This window comes from Scyliorhinus torazame, chromosome 3, assembly GCF_047496885.1.
Source record: "Scyliorhinus torazame isolate Kashiwa2021f chromosome 3, sScyTor2.1, whole genome shotgun sequence".
Classification (NCBI taxonomy): domain Eukaryota; kingdom Metazoa; phylum Chordata; class Chondrichthyes; order Carcharhiniformes; family Scyliorhinidae; genus Scyliorhinus; species Scyliorhinus torazame.
Genome location: NC_092709.1, coordinates 54,983,992 through 55,008,576, shown reverse-complemented (window position 1 = coordinate 55,008,576; position 24,585 = coordinate 54,983,992). Strand labels below are relative to the sequence as shown.

Here is a 24,585-nt window from a genome sequence, read left to right as displayed (position 1 = left end):
CTTTAAAAGTATTGTCCCTCCCCTTATGAAACTCTGGTACAGTTTGCAAGTCCTGTACTTGAACACATTATGCGCAGCCCATTGCCACTCAAGCCAGAGCCGCAAATCCCTGGAGTTATTCCTGGTAACCAGCGAACTGTTCCAAGCACACTTTAGCGACGCCCCCTTCCTCCTCATTTCTTACCCCTCACCTCGCAAGTCAGCTCAACCTAGCATCCCTTGGGGAGGGAGCGGATGCCACTCATTGTGATTGACAGGGGCATTGACCACAGGGGGCCAGCCCTATGTGGGAGGGGGCGCGGCGGTCGGCCAGTACCGGCCAATGAGAGGCGCGGTGGCCGTGAGTTGGGGGGCCGGGCGGAGTCTTCCCAATCTCCGGAGTTTGGTTGCGTTGGGAGAAAGCAAGATCCCGAGGAATGACCAAAGCGAGTCATGTCTTTCTTGGTGCCAGAGCGAAAGCGGCAGTGCGCTGAAACTATATTCGAGCACTCTCTCCCACTACAAACTGCGAGTTAAGACACACGGGGGAAAGGAAGAAAAAAACTTCATAAGTTGGATTGAGTTTTTAAAAAGTTTATAGAAACTTTCGGAAAACGCCAAAAGCAGCTTTGGAGAAACTTTACGAAGAGAAGCAGTGGAAGAAAAGTACATTAAATATTACAAAAAAAGAATCGTGGCGCTGGTGTTCTTGCAAGTTAAGCTAAACGGTACCTTTGCTGGAATTTCCCCTTCCCCGGCTGCACTCAGATTTGATGCATTTTGGAAAAAGCCTATTCAGTTGGAAAGGTGGGCTGAGGACACTCTCTTACCATGGTACCGTTAGGTAGAGGCTGCAACTTGATCGTCGTTTTGCTGGTGTTCCTGAGCTTTTGCTGGGACGCCGCATCCAACCAACTCCGCCAAGTGTTCCAGATCCAGGAGGAGCAGCCGCCCCGCACGGTGGTGGGCACCATACTCACCAAGCCCGACTTCAGCTACCGTTTCAGCGAGAGCCACGCTCTGTTCGCCATCAACGCCACCACAGGTGTCATCTCCACCACGGCGGTGATCGACCGCGAAGCGCTGCCGAGCGACGTGATCAACATCGTGGTGCTGTCCAGCCAGCCCACCTACCCCACCGAGGTGCGCGTCGTGGTGCTGGACATCAACGACAACACGCCCGCCTTCCCCGAGTCCAGCATCGTGGTGACCTTCCGGGAGGACAGCAGCGGCGGGCGGCAGGTCATCCTGGACACGGCGACCGACGCGGACACCGGCTCCAACGGGGTGGACCACCGCTCCTACCGGATCGTGCGCGGCAACGAAGGCGGCCAGTTCCGCCTGGACATCACGGTCAACCCGAGCGGGGAGGGCGCCTTCTTGCACCTGGTGACGGCCGGCGGCCTGGACCGGGAGACGGAGCCCTGCTACCAGCTGCTGGTGGAGGTGGAGGACCGGGGGCTGCCGCGCAGGTTCGGCTACCTGCAGGTCAATGTCACCGTGCTGGACACCAACGACAACTCGCCCCGCTTCTCGCAGGCCCACTACCAGGGCAGCGTGGCGGAAGACGTGGCCGTGGGCTTCAGCGTGCTGCGGGTGGCGGCCAGCGACCGGGACCAGGGCGCCAACGGGGACGTGGCCTACTCGCTGGACGAAGGGACGCCGTTCGCCATCGAGCCCCTCAGCGGCGTGGTGACCGTGCGGGAGGCGCTCGACTACGAGACCAAGCGGCAGTACTCGCTGGTGATCCGGGCCAGCGACGGCGGCAGCCCGCCGCTCAGCGGCCGCGCCGAGGCCACGGTCAAGCTGCTGGACGTCAACGACAACGACCCGGTGGTGCGCTTCCGCTACCTGCCCGCCAGCTCCCGCTTCGCGGCGGTGGACGAGAACGCGCCGGTGGGCACCGTGGTGGCCCTGCTGACGGTCAGCGACGCCGACTCCTCGGCCAACGGCAACGTGTCCGTCTCGCTGCTGGGCGGCAACGAGCAGCTGCACTTCGCCGTGCGCCGCTCGCCGGTGCCGGGCCTCAGCCTGGTGCAGGTGGCCGCGGCGCTGGACCGCGAGCGCGTCCCCTCCTACAACCTGAGCGTGTGGGTGTCGGACCGCGGCGCGCCGCACGCGCGCTCCTCGCTGGCCAGCCTGCTCATCTTCGTCAACGACATCAACGACCACGCGCCGCTCTTCCAGCAGCCGCTCTACCGCGTGTGGGTGGCCGAGGACGTGCCGGTGGGCAGCTACATCGGCGGCCTCTCGGCCACGGACGGCGACTCGGGCCTCAACGCGCGGCTGCGCTACGCCGTGGTGTCGGGCAACCGCCTGGGCTGGTTCCGCGTCAGCGAGGAGAGCGGCCTGGTCACCAGCGCCGCCCGCCTGGACCGCGAGAGCGTGGCCGAGCTCACCCTCAACATCAGCGCCCAGGACCAGGGCCTGCAGCCCCGCACCTCCTACACCACCCTCCGCATCACCGTGGGCGACGTCAACGACCAGGCGCCCGCCTTCCCGCGGCCCTCCTACCGCCTCTCCGTCCCCGAGCACTCGCCCGCCGGCACCCAGCTGGCCGTGCTCACCGCCCTCGACAAGGACCAGGGCGCCAACGGCACCGTCCGCTTCCTGCTGGAGGCCGCCGCCGCCAGCCCGGCCCGCCACCTCCGCCTCTTCCGCCTCGACCCCGTCTCCGGCCGCCTCAGCTGCGCGGCGCCGCTCGACCGCGAGGAGCAGCCCGAGTACCACCTGCTCGTCCGGGCCCGCGACAAGGGCAGCCCGCCACTCTCCTCCGTGGCGCGGGTCACCGTCTCCCTGCTGGACATCAACGACAACCGGCCCACCTTCTACCCCGTGCAGTACTTCGCCAACGTCCAGGAGAACGAGCCCGCCGGCACCTACATCGGCACCGTCTCTGCTGCCGACCCCGACCTGGGCAGCAACGGCACCGTGAGCTACTCCATCACAGCGGGGGACACCCTCAGCTTCCAGATCCACAGGGACACCGGGGTCATCTCCACCAGGCGTCCGCTGGACCGAGAGGAGAAGACAGCTTATCAGCTGCAGGTACATCATGGGTTAAAACTGGATTTTCAACTTCTTTAAACAATGGAGCAAATGCAAAAGGTAGAGGAGTAGGGTAACTGAAGTGGCTAGGTTTGATTGCACTCACTGGAAAGTGCAGCAAGGACATGTTATAAAGCACCACAGGGTCACTGAGTGTGAGTTGAGATTCCCTTCCGCCCCAGACCGGTGTTAACAGACGACCCAACTTTTTTTTAAAAGTCCAGTCTCAAGGACATGCTGCCACAGCTGTTGTCCCTCTTCTCAACCCCCCCCCCCCCCCCCCATCTTTTTATTTTGGAAAAGCTCCAAACATATTTTCAAGGTATGTTTTTCTGAACACTTTTTCATAATTTTTCATGGAGATTGGCCAGAAACACGCATTACATTTTTCACCGAATGTTACATCTTGTGCCAGAAATTGCCTCACGTCAGAGATAAAACTGATCTAGTTAGGGTCAGGATGAAGGACAATCAGGGAGACGGGAGGGACGTGGGAATTCAGAGACGTCATGTGCTATTGATCTTACTTTTGGAGGATTTGCTTACACCAAATATTGATCTGGGGATCTTTACTATGCTGCTCACATGCAACCTCCACAAAGAGCTGCCATGACTAGTTCTCCTGATTTTTACTCACTCCCTACTGTGGAGCATGTTGTCTGGCTGAGATGGAAAATTCATTGGAAGAATCCGAAGCAGCCTGTGAGAAACAGTGTAGCAATGTACTCAACCAATGGAGCATGACATATTATTAATGGAAAGAAAGTGTAGATCACAGTAGGGCAGCACGGTAGCATTGTGGATAGCACAATTGCTTCACAGCTCCAGGGTCCCAGGTTCGATTCCTGACTTGGGTCACTGTCTGTGCGGAGTCTGCACATCCTCCCCGTGTGTGCGTGGGTTTCCTCCGGGTGCTCCGGTTTCCTCCCACAGTCCAAAGATGTGCGGGTTAAGTGGATTGGCCATACTAAATTGCCCATAGTGTCCAAAATTGCCCTTCGTGTTGGGTGGGGTTACTGGGTTATGGGGATAGGGTATGGTGCTCTTTCCAAGAGCCGGTGCAGACTCGATGGGCCGAATGGCCTCCTTCTGCACTGTAAATTCTATGATCTATGATCACCAAAAAGACATTTATTTTTGTGGGATGCACACCATAATTTTGCAGCAAAGAGTAAATGCTGGAAAATCTCAGCAGGCCTGGCAGCATCTGTCGGGAGAGAAAAGAGCTAACGATTTGAGTCCAGATGAAGGGTTTCAGATTCGAGCATCCGCAGTAATTTGCTTTTATCCATAATTTTGCAGCAGTTCCTTCCTCAGTGATAACTCTGGGCTATGTACCATTGGAGAGGGTCAGCCGATATCCCGCTTACAGACCACCACCAATGTTGAAATTGGCTTGTGGCCAGGAATTATACTGCCTGTCCATGACTCACCTTTTTTTTAATCCCTTCTCCAGCAAGGTTCTCCATTTGGAATCCTTCATATAGAATGAACAAAATTTGGTGCTCAAAGGCGGATGGAAAGGTGGACCCCTAACCCACCACTCTCCCGTACCACACTGCTGGTGCTCCCACGTTCAATACCGCATTGTTCCCTACTCAAACAACTTTAACATGTCAATATAGAATTTTGCCTGATTGCTCTTGCTGCATAAAACTCTTAAAGAAATTGATAAATTTAAAAAACATGTTGACCACTCTTGCTGGTTATGAACTTATTTAATGTATTCTTACCCTGCCTTTCCCTTCCTATCTCCTCCTTTCTGGAAGACTGCATTCTATATTAAAATACATTTCTACAGTCCATGGTGGCACTCTGGTATCTCATCCAAATGGATAAATTTTCCAGTTCATTGTTGAGGGATGTCATGCCCAACTGTAATGCCTCAAACTGTCGCCCAACTGAGATTAACTGGTTCAACACAGGCGAGGGATGAAGTTGTTTGCATAACTATGTAACAAAACACACATTAAGAGATGTTAAGTTTTTTTGAACGTGCAGTTTACTTAAGTAGGGCTGTGATTTATTTTCACACCATACTGAATCTGGATCTAATTATGATATACCAGTCTTGGTATTCCTTTTGTTTTGGAAAGCAAAATTCTGCATCGTAGAGGTGTGGCAAAGATTTCTGTCAAACAAGTTCTCAACTTCAACAAATTTAACAATTCATCAAGTCATATTGCAGTATTGTGTTGATAGTTACTTATTTCCTGAAGGGGATTCCTCATTTTCTTCTGAGTTTCTGAAGAATGTTGTCGATCCACAGTTACACAACTCCCAATATCTAGCTATGAATGACATTGAAGGAGACCTAAAGTGATTTTCCTCCTTGGGATGCAGGCGGATACAAGGCCCAAAGAGGTCTAAATAGGATGTTTAAGGAAATAAGAGAGCAATTTCAAGCATTTAAAAAAAATGTTTATAATCATCACGTTATATCTACCTTAGTGCAGATTTTAGGAGTGAATATTTCAAATTAATGTAAAATCTCAGAAGATATGAGCTAAACAAATAATTAAATCAGTCACAAAAGATGCACAATAATATTTTGTAAATCAAAAAAAAAATCAAGAAATATAACTTTATACTAATTTTCTATTCTCTTGAGTATAGTTTGATTTAGGTACTGGTTTAATTCCCAATCCAAATTCCAGAAAGCTGAACTGACCAGATTTTTCATATTCCTTATAATATACGAATACCTTCCGCTTATCACTTTATATTGGATTATTAATTGAAGATAAAGCAGTATTGCTCGACTATATTCACTTCCTCTATTGCTTAGATTGCTGGCATCATAATTGGTAATTACACGCTACAGAAAGTTTTAAAATACTTTTATTGCTAAAAACAAATAAGAGGTGAATATTGTTGGAAAATTTCAACTCCTGATCTTGAACTCACACCTTTTTGATTCTTCGCATGTCGGTACGGTATTCTTTTGTTTGTCACTAATGGGGAAACTGAAAACATGTTCATTAAAATAACAGTCAAAGAAATATTACACATGTATTAATCTATTTAGTCTTCATATCACAAAGTGCAATCAAGCCCTTGGTTTGCATGGGCCGCATTTAATGTTTGCAAGATTTTCCCCCATTTAGAATGGAGAGTGATACTCTGCTTTTTAATTATTTTAGTGAAAAATTCAGTGTGCTTTGAAGGTGGATTGGACATTGCTTGGTTTTAGGAAGAATGCCAAAAGAGTGAATAATTTATCTCAAGAACCTTTAATGTTTTATTATGAAATTAGCCTTTAATTATATTTGTCTAACTTGTCTGGAAAGTCTGTAGCTATCAGTTTTTCAGACCATGTGGTTGGAGATAGATATAGCACTGAGCTCCCCTTCCTAGTCTGCATTCCAACATTGGCGAAGTAAACATGTGAGCTCCAGCCACTATGATGTTATGCATTCTTCTGTGTTTCAAATTGCGCATACAGAACTGTTCCCAATCTCAAAACAATCGTAACGTTTGCAGTAATTAAGAATTGCTTTATATGGAGATCACAGAGCATTTTTCATTTGTTCTTGGGATGCGAGCATCATTGGCAAGTCCAGCATTTATTGTCCATCCGTTATTGTTCTTGTAAAGGTGGTGGTGATCCTCTTTCTTGAACTACTTCATTCCATGCATTGTGGATACATCCACAGTGCTGTTAGGGAGGGAGTTCCAGGATTTTGACTCAGCAACAGTGGATGTACAGTGATATAGTTCCAAGGCAGGATGATGTGTGATTTGGTGACGGACTTGCATGTGGTATTGTTCCACCGGTCTGCTGCGTTTGTTCTGATAGATGGTAGAATTTGCATGTGTGTAAGGTGTTGGTTATAGCCCATCGTGTCGTGTCCTACAAAGGAGTTCAAGCCAGTGCCATTCTCCTGCCTTTTCCCCTTAGCCTGTGCATTTTTCCTTTTTAAATATTCATCCCATCTTTTTAAAGCCTCAATTGATCTTGCCATCACTGCACTCTCAGGCATTACACTCCAGATCCTAACCATTCACTGCATGAAAACAACTTATATCACTATTGCTTCTTTTGTCAGTTATCTTAAAGCTGTGCGTTCTGGTTCCTGATCCTTCTACCAATGGGAACAGTTTCTCCCTATCTATTCTGTCCAGGCTCCTGATGATTTTGAACACCTCTATCCATACATAAACAAACGTTTTGGACTACAGCTTTAGGAAAGATGACCTGGAAAGAGATAGTTTTTCAAGACCTAATCAGTCCCCTCAGCCTTATTGAAATTGTGTTTTCTCCTTTGGCATTTTGCTATCTGCTGCAGACACCCTTATCCAAGCTTTTGTTACCACCATGATTAAGTATTTTAGTGGTGTTCTATCTGATTTCCAAATCTTCCACCTTCCATAAACTTGAACTTATCCAAAACTCAGCTAATCCAACCCTAACCTGCACAATTTTGGTTCACCTATCACCTTTGTACTTGCTGACAAATGTTGGCTCCCATCTGTCAATGCCCTGATTTTATAAATCAGTAGCATTGGTTCTTATTATTTTTGAAACCTTCCCTAGTATAACCCTCCCAAGATCTTTGCATTCCTCGAAATCTGGCCTCTTGAATATCTCTTTTTCACTACTGGTGGCCACGCCTTCACCTACCTTGGTCCTAAGCTTTGGAATTTGCTCTCTCTAAGCCTCTCAGACTCCACCACGTTTGATCATTTAAGATGTTGCTTAAAATGTACCTCTTTAATAAAGCTTTTAGTCACCTGTCTTAATAGCTCTTTGACTGTATGTCAATGTTTGACTTATTAAGCTCCTGTGAAGCCTTGTGGGATTTTTCTTTACTGTGTAAAGCCACTATATAAATGCAGTTCGTTGTTGGCATAGCAGGGAAGTGCCAAAGAAAGATCAGGTATTTTTCATTTAGGAAAAGAGTCTCTTTCACCTTGCACGTCGTCTTCCCATGGCTAGTTTCAGAGTAGCACTGACGGAGGCCCGAAGGAGATTCGTCGAGCAACCTTTTAAAAACATATCAATTTAGCGGGAGAAAGTAATGTGTACAAGCAAGGTTGATGAATAGAATAAAGAAGCCAATCTGTTGAAATGTTAACTGCTGAGATTTTTGCACAACTGAATAATGTCCCCAGTTAAGTATACTGCAAGGAGGCACAAGAATAAGGGAGGACAAAAATTGTACCCCTTATGAGGGAATGTGAACATCATTTAAGAATAAGCCAAAGGAGAGAGACTCGGAGGTATGATGGGTTTCACTCTGGTTTTTCACTTTTGACACCTGGGTTCACATCGGGTCCAGATTGACAATACACCTGACATTTCTCACAGTGACAAAACAGTGATTGGGAAGAAATCAGGCACAGGCCTGTTCTCTTCTCATCCCTGGCAGTGTGCACTATAGCTCCCAAACCCCAATTTCAATTGATAGAAATCATCAATCATTGAAAATAAATGTTTTTATGCTATCTTTCATATAATTGATGGGGTGTTCTTTGCCTGCTAAATGTAAGGATTTTGTAAAATGAGTTAGTCTAGTTCTTAATAAGCCAAAAACGATCCCTAATACAGAACTTATCAGTGACGTCACATAGATTGCCTTGATTGGTGTGGAAGTTTGGAATGTTGTCATACTTGGTGCAGTGTGAGGTACTTTTCTGAGGTTGTAGCTGAAACAATGTTGGGGCAGAATAAAATAACATTTTCTCTGCATCTGGCTGTGTCATTTCTGAGCAGAAAGTCTAACGTTGGGTGAAATGGAATTCGTTCCTTTCACATTAGCTTACAGAGTCTTCCAGTGAGAATTGGAGAGGCCGGGGGGGCGGGGGGGAAGGCGGAGAAGGGAGTCTGTGGCAGAAATGCAGCTGCAAGCTTCAGAAAGTTTAGGACTGCCCTTCCTTCCTCATCTCAGTACTACAGACACTGGTCCAGATACATACATTTGGGACCTCTGGGAAATCCTGATGCAGTGTAGTGGGATGGGAGACCTGATGCTATGTTAGGAAATCCAGAAAATTGATTAGTTCATGAACTCCAGTTATCAGCTTCATTTTTTATATTGCTTTATTGTAATAATAATCGCTTATTGTCACAAGTAGGCTTCAATGAAGTTACTATGAAAAGCCCCTAGTCGCCACATTCCGGCATCTGTTCAGGGAAGCCGGTAGGGGAATTGAACCCGCGCTGCTGGCCTTGTTCTGCATTGCAAGCCAGCTATTTAGCCCACTGTGCTAAACCAGCCCCTTTAATCAAATCCGAATTCATTATCTCAAAGTTCTTTTTTTCTTGCTAGTTGCAAACCATCGATTATAACGTTTTGTGCATATTAATCTTTCAGTCAGTAATGAGTTACAATAAATGTTTGTCATTTTAATTATGCTCTTTAAATTTTTTTCTGTATGATTTTTGGTTGCAGGTCATTGCCACTGATGGTGGAAATCTCCGCTCTCAGAATCCAGCTATTGTAACCATCACAGTTATCGACACACAGGACAATCCTCCATCATTCAGCCAAAACAGCTATAGTTTTGTTATTTTTGAAAATATTGCCATTGGTTCTCTTGTTGGCACCGTATCTGCATCTTCGCTTGATCTTAACACCAACATCACCTATCTTATCACTTCAGGAGACCAGAGGGGCATGTTTACCATTGGTGGATCGACAGGTCAAATTAATACTGCCAGCGCCATAGACAGGGAAGAACGAGCATTTTATCAGTTAAAGGTTGTGGCAAGTGGTGGCACTGTGACTGGGGAGACCTTGGTGAATATCACTGTCAAGGATCTGAATGATAATTCTCCTCGTTTCCCTCATGCAGTTGAAAATATTAATGCAGTTGAAAACTGGGGTTCGGGACACAAGATCTTCCAGGCTGAAGTAAAGGATCCTGATGAAGGTATTAATGGCCTAGTTTCATATTCCTTGCGGCAGAATCCTAAAGGTCTCTTCCACATTGATGAGAAAACTGGAACAGTAACTTTAAATGGACCTCTTGACATAACTGCAGGCTCATATCAGGTGGAGGCAGTAGCATCTGACAAGGGTGTTCCTCAGCGTGCATCTAGCTTAATTTTGACTGTCTACGTACATGATGTGAATGACAACGCGCCTGTATTTGACCAGCTTTCATACGAGGTCACAATTTCCGAGGCAGAACCTGTGAATTCTAGGTTCTTCAAAGTCCAGGCTTCTGACAAAGATTCAGGAGTGAATGGGGAGATCACCTATGACATTGCACAAGGGAACAGAGAGAAGAAGTTTGGTATTTTTCCTGATGGGCAGTTGTATATTAAGACGGATTTGGATCGTGAATCTCAAAGCCATTATGTCCTGATGGTTATTGCTGCAGACAGAGCAGTGGAGCCTCTGAGTGCAACTGTGAATGTGACAATAATACTAGAAGATGTAAATGACAATAGACCTTTATTCAACAGCACAAATTATGTATTCCATTTTGAAGAGGAACAGAAAGCTGGTTCAACAGTTGGTTATGTCAATGCTGTGGACAATGATCTTGGATTTAATGGTGAAGTGAAGTACATACTTGAAATGCCCCAACTTGATTTTGAGCTGAATGCAGTCACTGGGGAAATTATCAGTATACACCAATTTGACCGAGAGGCTGTAATGTGGCAACGAGGGGCTGCAGTTTTCACCTTTACCGTAATTGCATCAGACCAAGGATTGCCAAAACCTCTCCAGGACCATGCTACTGTACAGATACACATCAGGGACACAAATGATAATGTACCCAGATTTACTAAAGACCTATATCAGGCCACAATATCTGAATCAGCAGGAAATTTAACACCGGTACTTCGTGTTAGTGCTTCAGATGTTGATGAGGGGAATAATGCTTTGGTAAATTACTCTATCATCAAAGGGAATGAAGAAGAACAGTTTACAATTCAAAGTACCACAGGACAAGTGACATTGGTAGGAAAGCTGGATCATGAAGCGACAGCATCCTATTCTTTGACTCTTTTAGCAGTGGACTTGGGGAGTGAACCTTTGAGCTCCACATGTACTTTAATTATCAGCGTGCTAGATGAAAATGACAATACTCCTTCGTTTCCTAAGTCTGTAATGTATATTGATGCGTTGGAAAATATGAGAGTTGGAGAGCTTGTAGAATCTGCAGCTGCCACTGATTCAGATTCAGGGGACAATGCTGAGATCCATTATAGCATTACAGGAAGTAACAACCACGGAACATTTAGCATTAGTCATAATACTGGTAGTATCTTCCTTGCAAAAAAAATGGATTTTGAAACCCAATCTGTTTACCATTTGAACATAACAGCAAAAGATAATGGAAGGCCACCAAGATCCTCAACAATGTCGGTAGTGATTCAAGTAAGAGATTTTAATGATAATCCACCTAGTTTCCCTCCTGGAGATGTTTTTAAATCTATAATGGAAAATATTCCAGTTGGCACATCTGTACTGACAATAAATGCCCAGGACCCTGATGCCGATATTAATGGAGAGTTGCAATATTGCATAGCCCAGCAAATACCAAGGGGAAACCATTTTGTAATCAGTGCTTCTGATGGGACTCTGCGGACCAATGCAGAGATTGACCGTGAATTTTCCAATCTATTTGAACTCACCATTAAAGCCATTGACCAAGCAGTTCCACTAGATTTCAGACGTTTTGCTTTAAAGAATGTCACCATCTTAGTGACTGATCAGAATGACAATGCTCCTGTTTTTGTATCACAAAATGCTCTAGTTGCTGATAGTGCTCTTGTGATGGGTTCCATTCTCACAACTATCAGGGCTATAGATCTAGATGAAGGACCAAATGGAGAAGTTGAGTATGAACTATTCAATGGAGATAGTGATACCTTCATGATGGATCGGTATAATGGAGATATTAGAATAGTAGCACCTTTGGTTCCCTCCAGACTCACATACCATCTTGTTGTGTCAGCTGTAGACTTTGGACCAGAGAGAAGGACAACCAGCACTGAACTGACTATTATTCTTCAGGGTCTAGATGGACCTGTCTTTACTCAGCCTAAATACATCACCATTTTACGTGAAGGAGAGCCTGTGGGTACCAGTGTGATCTCTTTAGAGGCAGCAAATCCAAGAGATTCTTCAGCATTATTGGAGTATTACATAGTTTCAGTTCGTTGTGGGGGAAAGTCTGTTGGACGGCTTTTCACAATTGGGCACCACAATGGTGTCATCCAAACAGCTGCTGTGCTGGATCGGGAGCGAGGTCCAAATCTATACCTTGTGGATGTTTATGCAGTTGAGAAATCGTCTAGTTTTCCCAGAACACAAAAAGCGGAGGTAAGTGAATGTTATTTAAATTATAATCTACAGGTGTAATGGGTCATTCTGTGCTGACATTTTTGTTTTTCTCTTTGGCTGCCTGAATGACTAAATAGTATTTCTGCATATCAAAATAAGTGGACTAATAGGTTAGCTCAGTTGGTGTGATGGCTGGTTCGTGATGCGGAGTGGCGCCAGGAGTGCGGGTTCAATTCCCATACCGGCTAAGGTATTCAAGAAGGCCCCGGCTCCTCAACCTTACCTGTCCTTGCCTGAGGTCAAATCAGTCAGCCCTCAAAGGGGAGAGCAGCCGATGGTCCTCTGTGATTGTGGTGACATTTTTAAAACTAGTAATAAAAATATTATAATTGATATTTTCCTTTTTGATACCCTTACTCTTAGAACTAACGTTTTGTAATACTGATTACATTTTCTCATGAGTCATGAAATGTTCCAGGGCAAACTATCATTTTATTTGATCGCATACTTGCAACTAAGCAGTATGGTTTGGATAATAAGCATCTGTATGACAAAAGATGTTTGCCAGTGAACATCTTTTGTAGCTAGTCCTTTCTTTATCATTGCAAAATGTTTAGCTGCGAAGGATCCTAACTGTTCTACATGTGAGTGTCCTCCCTCTACAAATTGGAAACAGTGATATAAATAACTGGTAACTAGGGACACCCGAGGTTTGACATGGTGAAGAATATGAATCTAATTTTATCCCTGTGATTTAGACCCGATGACCTACAAATGGCAAAGCCACAAGTGAATCATCCATGTCGCTTAAATTCCGTTTTCACGGTCCACCATTTAATATTGTACTTTTACCATGGAGTGCAAAAAATTAAACCAAACCTTTTTAAATACATTAATAAGTTGCTTTTAGGTCTGTTGAATGAAGGCAACAAAATAGCTTAGTGATATCAAAAGGCAAGTTTGTGGCGTCATGAGAGAACGATGTGGCATCAGCAGATAGTGTGAAATTATGAAGCAGTTTACATTTATGAAATGTGTATGAAGTAGCATACAAGTGATGCAATGTAGTGAAACAAATGGCTGATAATGGAGGCTAAGTGCAGGAGTAGTGCCAGAGTTTTGACAGGAAGAGATCTGAAGCTCATGAATCTAGTAGTTTGTACTCTTAAGCATAATGTGCTTGAGGGGTGTGAATGGCATTGTAACCTGGAAAAGCAAATCAGCCATCTGATTCCTGATGCTACCTCATAAGGTGAATGGAAACTTAATTAGTTTACATTATATTGCTAGTCTTTTCCATGTGATTCCGCATAGGAATAGGAGTGTTTTTTTTCGAAACAAAGTTACTGAAATATAGGCAGGTTGAGCATCCCTTATCAGAAATTTTGAAAAATTCTGAAATCCGCACTTCCTTTTGAGCGTCACGAGTGGGAAATCCCACAAGGCTCCTGGGTGACGCGCAGTTCCCAATGCGCGCCACACATGTGCAATTCCCAACGCACACTGCGCAAGCACAGTTCCAAATGTTCCGCACAGGCGCAGTTCCCAACACGCGTCACACCTGCGCAGTATATTCTGAAACCCAAAATATTCCGAAATCCGATACACACTCGGCCCCCAGCATTTCGGATAAGGGATACTCAATCTGTAGTACAATTGAGGCAAGAGAATTATACTGTTGTAATGTTCGTGTGTGTTTATTTTTAATTTTACATATAAAACATACACGCACAATGTTTTCAGGCACATGTTGAGGAAGCATTGCCAAGAACCTAATATTGTTAAAGGTAAGTGTTTCTTCTATGGATTGTCTCATGCCACATCCTGTCACATATTGTTATCTCTCAGCCACAAAGGAAGTTCTTGCTTCTTCCTGAGATATGATTTCAGTCACAACCCAACATCATCTTGTCAGTAACTATTGAGTTGAGAATAAAACATGATAATTGAATTGTGCATGCAGGATCTATATATTATTAAGATGGTGCATGGCTACAACATTGTGAAGGTGTGCTTTGAAGTGATCCTGGAATGGGCATCTTGTATGACCCAATAAGTACAGTGAAACGCATCTAATATTGTGTGACAGCCCCACTGCACTCAACAGGATTTCATAATGCATTTCCAGTAATGTCGGAAGAACACCATAGAAAGTAACTTAACATGTTTTGTTGGCAGTTATTAACTTCTTATCAGAATCAAATGATTTGATTAGAAGCATGACACCTATGCCTCCAGTTAGATAGTTTGTTGATCCAGTCTCTTCATTATCCCTAGACTTTCTTTTTGCTCTTTCATGGGTGTGGGCACCAGTGGCTCGGGCAACATTTTTCATCCATCCCTAGTTGCCCTTCATATGGTGATAGTAAGCCACCAATACAACCACTGCCGACCATATGGTGTAGGTACACTCAGTGTTGTTAGGAGAAGAGTTCCAGGATTTTGACCCAGCGAGAGAGAATAGTTCAAAGTCAGGATGATGTGTGACTCAGGGGAACCTGCAGGTGGTGGTGTTCTCGTGCATCTGCTGCCCTTGTTCTTCGAGGTTACAGGTTTAGAAGGTACTGTTGAAGGAGCCTTGGTGAGTCGCTGCAGTGCATCTTGTGGATGGTACACATGCTGCCACGGTGCATCAGTGGTGGAAGGAGTGAATGTTTAAGGTGATGGACGGGGTGCTTTGTCCTGGATCATACTTGATTTCTCTTTGCGTTCCTCGTTGCCCATCCTTTCTCTCTGTGCAACACCACGCACACTCTCTCTCTCTCCTTTCTTATTTGGTAGCCGTTATATAAACAAAGTATGAGTATTTGACAAAGTTTGAAATTTTCCAGCCATTCACGGCGGTGGAGTCCTCCAGTCCCACTGATGGCAAATAATCAAGAAAAAGAAATGAAAGAGATAACAACCTAAAAAGATACTTACACCTTACTTATGCAAATACTGCTACTGCTTCTTGAGAGGTCAAACAGTGATTTTGGGTTGGAAGAACAAACCGTTAAGTAAGTTTTGTGTAAATAGTGATTGTTATTTGAACTTGACTCGTTTGGCTAGTGTTACAATCTTGTTCGGGGGCAGTAAAGTTTTGTTTAAAGTAGAGAAAGTTTGAAATCCCAGCTACCCCATTGAGAGAATAAAACCGCAAAATTCCAGATTTTAATCAAACAAAGTAAACTTCACTACACAGTCAGAAATGTAAAACAATTTACAATATCCATTTAGAATGGATATAAGGTAAATATGAATTAACGGGCAAACTGTAGCGAAACTAGGTAGATGGGCTTTAGAGTGGTTTCACAGGTCGGCGCAACATCGAGGGCCGAAGGGCCTGTACTGCGCTGTAATGTTCTATGTTCTAAACACACCGCACTTCACATTTAATGGTAGATGCCACCAAGACAAATTCCATGGATTTCCCAGCAATCCACCCAGTCATCAGTGACCAATGTGAGCCACAAAATCTTAGTAAAACGTTCTCTCATGAGGAATTGAAACTCATTTTCAAAGATCTAGCCTCTGAATTCCCTTCAAAGCTGCTCCAACTCAGACTGCCCAAATGACTTTTCACTTCCTAATGCAGCAATCTCTTCTGAGACTGGATTCCACATGATTCACAAAGCTGCACTCTTGCTTCTAATTACTGGTGCAACTCCAACTCTTCTGCAAACTGCTAGCTTCACTAAGCTGGCACAGCCCTAGGTTTTCTCCAAACTCCAGTTCCTGGCTGCACCAATCTATAAATTCTTAAGCTGCCCCAACTCCATGACAACATAACCTCTTGTTGGGGATTACTTGATGCTTTTAAGCTAATTAAACTCTAACTCCCGAAACAAAATATGATTCTGGGCTGCACTTCTTTGCAAGCACTGTAGACATCACGGGCGTCATTCTCCGACCCCCCGCCGGGTCGGAGAATGGCCGTTGGCCGCCGTGAATCCCGCCCCCGCCCCCACCGAAGTCTCCGGTACCGGAGATTGGTCGGGGGCGGGAATCGGGCCGCGCCGGTTGGCGGGACCCCCCGCTGGATTCTCCGGCCCGGATGGGCCGAAGTCCCGCCCAGGAATTGCCTGTCCCGCCAACGTAAATCAAACCTGGTATTTACCGGCGGGACCAGGCGGCGTGGGCGGGCTCCGGGGTCCTGGGGGGGGGACGGGGCGATCTGACCCCGGGGGGTGCCCCCACGGTGGCCTGGCCCGCGATCGGGGCCCACCGATCCGCGGGCGGGCCTGTGCCGTGGGTGCACTCTTTCCCTTCCGCCTCCGCTACGGCCTCCACCATGGCGGAGGCGGAAGAGACTCTTCCCACACAGCGGCCGCTGACTCTCCCGCGCATGCGCTGCATTTCCGCGCTAGCTGGCGGGGCAACAAACGCCATTTCCGCCAGCTGGCGGGGCGGAAATCCCTCCAGCGTCGGCCTAGCCCCTCAATGTTGGGACTAGGCCGCCAAAGATGCGGAGCATTCCGCACCTTTGGGCCGGCGCGATGCCCGTCTTTGGCGCCAGTCGGCGGACATCCCGCCGTTGGGGGAGAATTTCGCCCCACGTCTCCATCTCGGCAGCTATTTAAGCCCACCTGCTATTTTAGGATCTTGCCTTTCTAGCAGTTAACCCCTTAAGTTAACATGGGCTCAACCATTTCAGTGTAATAGACTTTAAGCTACATTAAGTTGCACTTGTCCCATTTCTATTGTTGAATTTTAACCTTCCCGGAGCTAAACTTTACCTCTAAAGTATTAATGAATCATGAACTAGACATTTGAAATCCTAGAAATGCACGACGTTGAACCTAAATTACATCATGTTTGATTTTACTTTCCATGAAGTCAATGGGTGGGGTGTAAAATGGGCAACCAATCCAATCCTGTCAGCTTGCCATTGTGTGGGCTAGGTTAAAATTACTCCTGTGTTACAGCTATATTTATAGCTTTCAGCTTCAGTGTGGTGCACAGTATTTTTATAGTGTGTCAATCACGCAATGCATTACTTCAGCAAATTTGCTGCATGACTGTAACGGGTGAATTACTGCCATGTTTACACTGTGGCAGAACTGCAATAACATCAAAAACAGTAGCTCCCAAAATACCTGGAAACATTGCTACGGGACATTGAAAAGACATAATAAGGATTCTTGCCATTAACTGCCTTAACATTGGCAAAGGATTTGAGGAAACTCCAGGGAAATAACATAAATGGCACCTGGTGGGCTACATTTCAATATTCACAAACTCCTATCCTTTAGAAATCCTTGGTATTTAAAATCCCTGAGTGTACTGTAGAAGGAAATTGGTAGTGAAAAGTTTTGAAACCGCAAAGTATAAGGGGCTCTTACATCTGGATTGTAGGGAGTACATTGCGTAAGAATTTCTTTTGGTTGTAATTATTTTTTGGTTATTCTAACATATTACAGGTATAGTACCTCAATTCCTAGGGGCAGTACGACGGTGCAGTGATTAGCACTGCTGCCTCATGGCGCTGAGGACCCCAGTTCGATCCCGGCCCCGGATCACTATCCGTGTGGAGTTTGCACATTCTCCCCATGTCTGCCTGGGACTCACCCCAACAATCCAAAAAGGAGTGCAGGGTAGGTGAATGGGCCATGCTAAATTGTTCCTTAATTGGAAAAAAAGAATTGGGTATCCTAAATTTATATTGAAAAAAACAATACCTGAATTCCACTGTCCAAACATCAAAGTTGCCCCAAAATTGGACACTTCTATAATGTTCCATGCATCAATATTAATTGAGTCAATTAGTGTCATTGAAAGAATGTAAATTTGGTAAATAGGTTTTTATGAGTTAACGTGCTTAACGTTCTTGAATAGACACTTGGAACTTGGAATGACTTTGAAGGAGAGTGGGTGGGGGTCCACGCTGGAAAGGAGGGTTTGAGTGATCATGGAGATGGGCAGGTGGACACAGGTTGACACGCAGTGAGGGGCATGAGCTGACATGGATGGGCTTTGGGAAGGTGTGAGGGTTTGCAGGCTATTTTATGGCTTACTTTTTTTGTTTTCAACTTCAATACATTGCCAGTGCCACCGAGACAGGTTATCTGCCCAGCTTGGTGCTCATTCTGTGGTTGCCTGGACTGACTTGCAGGGAACCCCGTCACTCCGGAACAAAAATCCGACCATCTGAGCTGCATTCCACTGAGTAGGTTTGCAGTGCTGGAAAATATTCTGAATCTATGCTGCCAACCTGGGAGCTGAAATTAAGGGCAGAGTTGATGTTTCGAGTCGAATATGACTTCATCGAAACAGGTTCCGAAGAAGTGGAATAAAATGAGTCTTTACTTTTCTGCCGAGTGATCCTCTCTTGCCGCTTTTGCAATCTTAAGAAGACCCTGGAGAAGCATTGCTCAAATAGAGACCCAGAATCTTACATTGCAGTCCTTTTCTCCCAATCTGCCTTTGATCTGTAAATAGGATGACCCACCATTCCCAGTGCTAAAAGAAGAGAATCTAACTCTGCTTGTAGTTTGAATTGGAAACCAGATTGCAGCTTACACTACAAACTTGGAGTCCCCTTGCTTGATGGGCATCAGCAGGGTTGATTCCTTGCAAAGTGCTTTTGACTGAGACCATGAGCTAACTGTAAATGGCAATGTAGATTTGTCTTCGGAAACTCCCAATTAAAATAATGCAATGTAGAAGTGTATGAGATTTGAAAGTGCACCTAGAGCTAGCCTTAGAAAAGTATCCAATACTTGGAGATAAATTATAGGTCTGAGTTTTTGATGTATTCTTAAAAATCTGCAAGCAGAGATTATTATTGATTGGTGTGTGCATTTAAAAGAAATTGTAATGGTGTACGGCAGCTATATTTCACAGTCCCCGCCATGTCGTCAACAAACAAATCCTGTTTTGTCAGATTCTTAGTTGTAAGGGACTATTTTATGTTGAAGATATAATCATGTCCTCTGGATTACTAATGCTGTGAGGAAAGAGGCACATACCAAACCACATTTATCTGCTCTTTAGTAGATCAGTTTAAAGTGGTATGGTTAGTTAGTGTGTCATTACGTGCACCAATGGAAATGTTCTGAAATAAACTAATATTTCACATCCCTATTCGCGATTAAAGAGTGACCCTATTTGTAAGAAGTAAATTATATCAAAAAACTATTTGCTCTAAAGGGAGTTTAATTCAACAATGCAAGAGTGGCAAAACGCGGTTAGAGGACTAATCCATTACTTAAGTTTTAAGATAGTTTTGTTGAGAAATGTGAGTGAAGGCTAAGTGCAGGATTCCCCCACCACCAAAAAGAGTAGGAGAGATGATAAGATAATAATGAAACATGAGGGATTGAAATGCTGGAAACGTGCAGGTTTGATAGCATCTGTGGAGGGGAAACAAAGATTAGCATTTCAGGTCGATGATTTTTCACCCATGGCATTCGGGATCAATTATTCAGTGTTGATTTGAAACACTTGAGAAGGAAGAGAAGACGGCAAGAGTTGGGGAGGTCTAAAGCTTTCGGGTGCTAGTAATGAATGCGCTAGGGCTCAAAATTTGGCCACAGGTTTCAGTGTACCAGCTATGTAACTTTCAGGTGAAAATTAGATTGAACCTTGTTCCCTGTGATGGGGCCACCAAGAAATTCTGGTCAGGAGTGGGGTGAGACTAAGAAGAATATGGATATTCTGTTTGCATCCCGCAGCTTTAAGTTGTTGGGCATGATTTAATGACCAAAAAACCGAGTCCAGTTTTGGGCGGTATAACGGGGTGTTTCTCAGTGCTTGCAGCGCCGTGAATGATCCCAGAATTTTCAGGGATTCTTGTTTTTTCTGACCTCAGCGAGGAATGTCCTGCCGGGGCCGCACATACCTCTCTTCCCGCACTGATGAGCTAACACAGGAAGAGATCGGGGCACCATTTTTAAATGCTCTCGACACCGCCCGCCGGACTCACCACCTCGGCCTCTGAACCCCTCCCAACGCCCTAACTTACCTCTTCTGGGATCCTTGAGCCCCCATTCACCCACCTCTTATGGGTAGGGCATCCATGGGCTCAATCCCTGGCACAGGCATCTAGCCACTGAAGCCTGGCATCCTCAAGTGCCACTTGAGCACCCTAGCAGTGCCAGGGTGGCAGTGTCAAGGTGCCCAGGTGGCAGCAGGAGTGCCAGGGTACCACCCTGCCCAGAGCATGACTACCCATGGGCTTCCAATGGCCTGGGAGAACCCCCACCCCTGGGTTCCATTACATCTGGTCCACGTTTGGGTGAAAAGGCTCCATGGTGAGGTCTCCCAGGCGCAGGCGTTTGTTCCCAGACCTCGGGAGAATCGGGGACTTAGGCTCATTTAAATATGTAAATCTGGATCTCACCCAGCGAGATCCAGATCATGACGCCTCAGGAGATCTTGTCAGACCTTGTGAGGCGTTCCAAGTGTCAAAAATCTCATGAGAGGACGGCCTTGTCGCGTCATCGAGTCAGACACGACAAGGCCATTCCATAACACCTATTATCTCCTGAGGGGTTTCTGGACCTTTTTAGAAAATTCTGTTCAGTACTCTAGTGTTAGGCCAATGGAACATATCTATTGGATGTCTGGAAAAGGTTTGAGGATAAACGCTGTGCCCTATTGACTTCCTGCACCATATAATTAGGACAAAACCATTTCAACATTTGGGGTATGGGCTCCTCACAGATCACTTCAAATAATGTTTATGATCGCCACCTCTGCAAGCTGGGCTGGCTCAGTGTACGTCGAAGGCAATAGGCTCAGAAGCACTTCACCGCACTTGTGTGAGCAGAGCTGGGCCTTCAGAATTTTGACCACTTGGAGTAGCAAGGATGAGGTGATTCCTGGTTTCAACACTGAGAATGTTTACAACACATATAATAATAATCTTTATTGTTACAAGTAGGCTTACATTAACACGGCAATTAAGTTACTGTGAAAAGCCCCTAGTCACCACATTCCGGCGCCTATTCGAATACACAGTGGGAGAATTCAGAATGTCCAAATTACCTAATAGCACGTCTTTCGGGACTTGTGGGAGCACCCGGAGGAAACCCATGCGGACATGTGGAGAACGTGCATACTCCGCACAGACAATGACCCAAGCCGGGAGTCGAACCTGGGACCCTGGCTCTGTGAATCCATTGTGCTAACCACTAAGCCACCGTGCTGCCCACCTGCTACCGTGCTACCCACGATAATTTTGGTCATGCTGGATGATTTGTAAAGAGATTATGAGAGGCAATAATTATGCTAAGCGTTTTCCAATTTGGCAGCTGTTTCTGTTTTTATGGTCAAATTTTGTTCCAAGCAGCCGTTAGTCATTAGGATGTTATCTGGCTTGGCATGTACACCAGTCATCAGGACATTCCAGAAATCATCAATATTGTTTTTTAAATTTAGAGTACCCAATTTTTTTTCCAATTAAGGGGCAATTTAGCGTGGCTAACCACCTACCCTGCATATCTTTGGGTTGTGGGGATGAGACGAACACAGACACGGGGAGAATGTGCAAACTCCACAGTGACCCAGGCCCTCGGTGCGTGAGGTAGCCGTGCGAACCACTGTGCCACCGTGCTGCCCAGAAATGATCAATATTTTAAGGTTTTGGCATCTGCTATGAGTACTGAAGTTGAGATAAGATAATACACCCAAAAAGGCTGCTGTTGTTCAGGTTTATATTTTACCTGCTACCAATGACACAGACTGGAAAGCCTGCAGATGCGAACCTCAGTGCTGACTGTTGGGTAGCTCGTGGTGAATAGGCAGCTGCTGCTTGATCCTTGGACTCGCACATGAAGAATGATGAGTTTGGTTAAAGCAGAGGACAGCCGACATGTACATCTATACACGCGACAATAGGCAGCACTTAAAAGTTGTAGGTTGGAATAAAACATGTCTTGAAAAGAAATATCCCACGATGACATTAAATGTCTTTTCATTGTAAAGAGAAGGTGTTGGACTATGACCCTGAATTTATTTTAGTTACACAGTGGTTGAGTTGGAAAATGTATGCTGTTCACCAGCAGAGGGAGTTACACATAAGTTTCTTTGGGTATGTTAATTTAAATATTGTGGTTGCAACTTTGGCATAATAAGTGCAGTAATTGTGTGAGTTTCTGATTTCATGCCCCCCTTTCACCCTTCACCACTAACCAGAAAACATCTGAGCAACAGCATGATCTTTAACAGCATGTTCCATGCCTGTTTTGGTGCCATCTGTGCCCACAAGACACCATGCCAGCAGGCATAAGTAGCTCTCCTAAGTTGTACAAGACAGGAAATTCACAATCCTAGATTTATTTTTCCTTATGTTGGGCACCATCATCAGTTGTGCTGACTGCAGAGAACAATTACTGGCACTGACACCAGCTCCCTCACACTCAGCACTGATCAACAGTGCAGAAAGAAATTAAAACACGAGCAGTGAAGTTATCCTGTCACTAGACAATCCCTTTTCTCAAACTATTAGAGTCTGCACTTTCTCGCCCCATTAACTGCCCACACAACAATCTGTGTAAGACTCTCTGTAACTCCCCTGACACAAACTTGCAAAACCCCTAAAAACCTTTGCTGTTATTGTTGTTTTGTCTTGGAAGACATTGGGTGTCTTACTCTCCAAAGAGATCTGGCTGAGGCAAATTTCTTCCCTTAAAAGTACTTTTATTCACATAACTCACTACATGCATGATTACAGAACAGCAGGACAGTGCTACTGCTCCTCTTCTACGTTGTTCTCACTCATCTCATTCTGAATGACATCATTATGTCATAGCTCCTTAAGCAGATGCTCAGTAACTTTACTCTATATTCTCCCCAAGTCTTTACCTCTACATTATTACATACACATACTTCAACACCTCCCAGAAAGTCTCTATTTTTAAAGGGATATTTGTGTGCAGAGTTCTTTCTGAGGTTGCTATGGGTCTGTTCACTCAGAACTCATTCCCTGAGAGTGGTCACTCCTTGTTCCTTCACTAGTGGTTCTGCAGGCATGACGTCTTCATGAAAATTTGGGTATGAAGCTCATCTTGTTAGTGGTTTCTTGTTCATTGAAAGAAAGGCTGTTTCTTCAGATGATACCTATTTCTGTCTGAACCAGATACCATTTTGGTTGTTGTACCTTCTCCATTAAGGTATTATCTTAGTGCTGGTCTTTAATCCCACACCATCTCCCCCTTTTGAGAAATGAAAGATCATTAGGCTTGTCTCATTGGTTGAAAGTGCAGGCTTGATGTGCTCTGTAACTTTCTTCCCTTCATCTGGCATGACCATGGTCTTCTACCATGATGTTTGGCAAACGTGTGGGGAAGGAAAGGCAGTTGTGTTCTTAGCTTGAAACACATCAAAAGCTCACATGGGATGAAACCGGATTTCCCATTAAAGCCAAACAACGCCACCGAGAAACACATGGGCTGGGTTGCACTGCTGACGGGAACAGAGAATTCCAATTGTCGGAGAATTCTGGCCGAGATGTCAGTGGAGCAAGTGTGCAAATTGTTATGATGAAGTTGACAGATGTTCAACGCCATCCTTGACGTGGTACAACCTTCAGATACACAGCTTCTTGGAGAGGTCTTTTAGGACCAGTATGGCTTGTACACATGAGGTTGCATCTGGTGAGCTGCTGTCCTCCCGTTGCCTGATTTTCAGCATAGTTGCCTGTCCAAGCAGAAAAGAACAGGTGCATATCAAGTTTTCAAAACTAATTTGAAGCAATCTTCAATGGCATTATGGCCATATGACGTGAAGGGGTGAGCATTCCAGGCTTTGTAGCTGATTTCATTGGTGCTTTTCTGAAAACTACTTTTACCTGCACTTAAACAGAGGTTGGCGTATTGTTCTGACGATTTGGCAAGTTTATTCATTTTTCTTCAGACATTGAGAGAGACAGCTGCTCAGGATGTAGCAAATATTTCCCCTTTCACCCATTCCCCTCTGTCTTGGGTGTGTAGAAACTATGTATTTGTCATTAGTCAATCTGAAGATTTACTATTAGAGCTTGTGTTCGCCCAGATGGGCTGTAATACGTTTTTAAAAATCCCATTACCTTCAAAGAATGTCAGGTTCCTAGGGTCAGCTTAGAACTCCTAGGTTCTCATAGGCTAATGGATTCTTCAGGTTTTTGAAAAGGATGACCAACTAAACTGATTTTCTGGAGAACTTGGTTATTATTTAAAACCACAATACTGAGTGGCTAAGTGGTTTTGTACAGTGTCCTGTACAAAGTGTGGGATTCAAATTTGAAACCATATTGACAGGCTTAAATTTGATTTTCTCTTTGTCTATATATTTGAAATGTGTCTGAATATTGTCAATTTATTTCCTTGTGGGTATTGGTCCACCGTACAAA

At 45.2% G+C, this 24,585-nt stretch overlaps 1 protein-coding gene across 2 annotated transcripts in view; it reads left to right on the top strand.

Annotated features, from left to right (window-relative positions):
- The first annotated feature begins 382 nt into the window (after positions 1–382).
- The window catches only part of fat4 (FAT atypical cadherin 4), a 388,547-nt gene continuing 364,344 nt past the window's right edge, over positions 383–24,585 (top strand). Inside the window, exons 1-2 of one of the 2 annotated variants that reach the window (XM_072495682.1) lie at positions 383–3,027; positions 9,423–12,311. In XM_072495682.1, coding sequence (XP_072351783.1) covers positions 811–3,027; positions 9,423–12,311 — 5,106 coding nt within the window. In that variant the 5' untranslated portion in view covers positions 383–810. The remainder of the gene's footprint in view (positions 3,028–9,422; positions 12,312–24,585) is intronic. The other variant, XM_072495681.1, reaches the window with a different exon arrangement.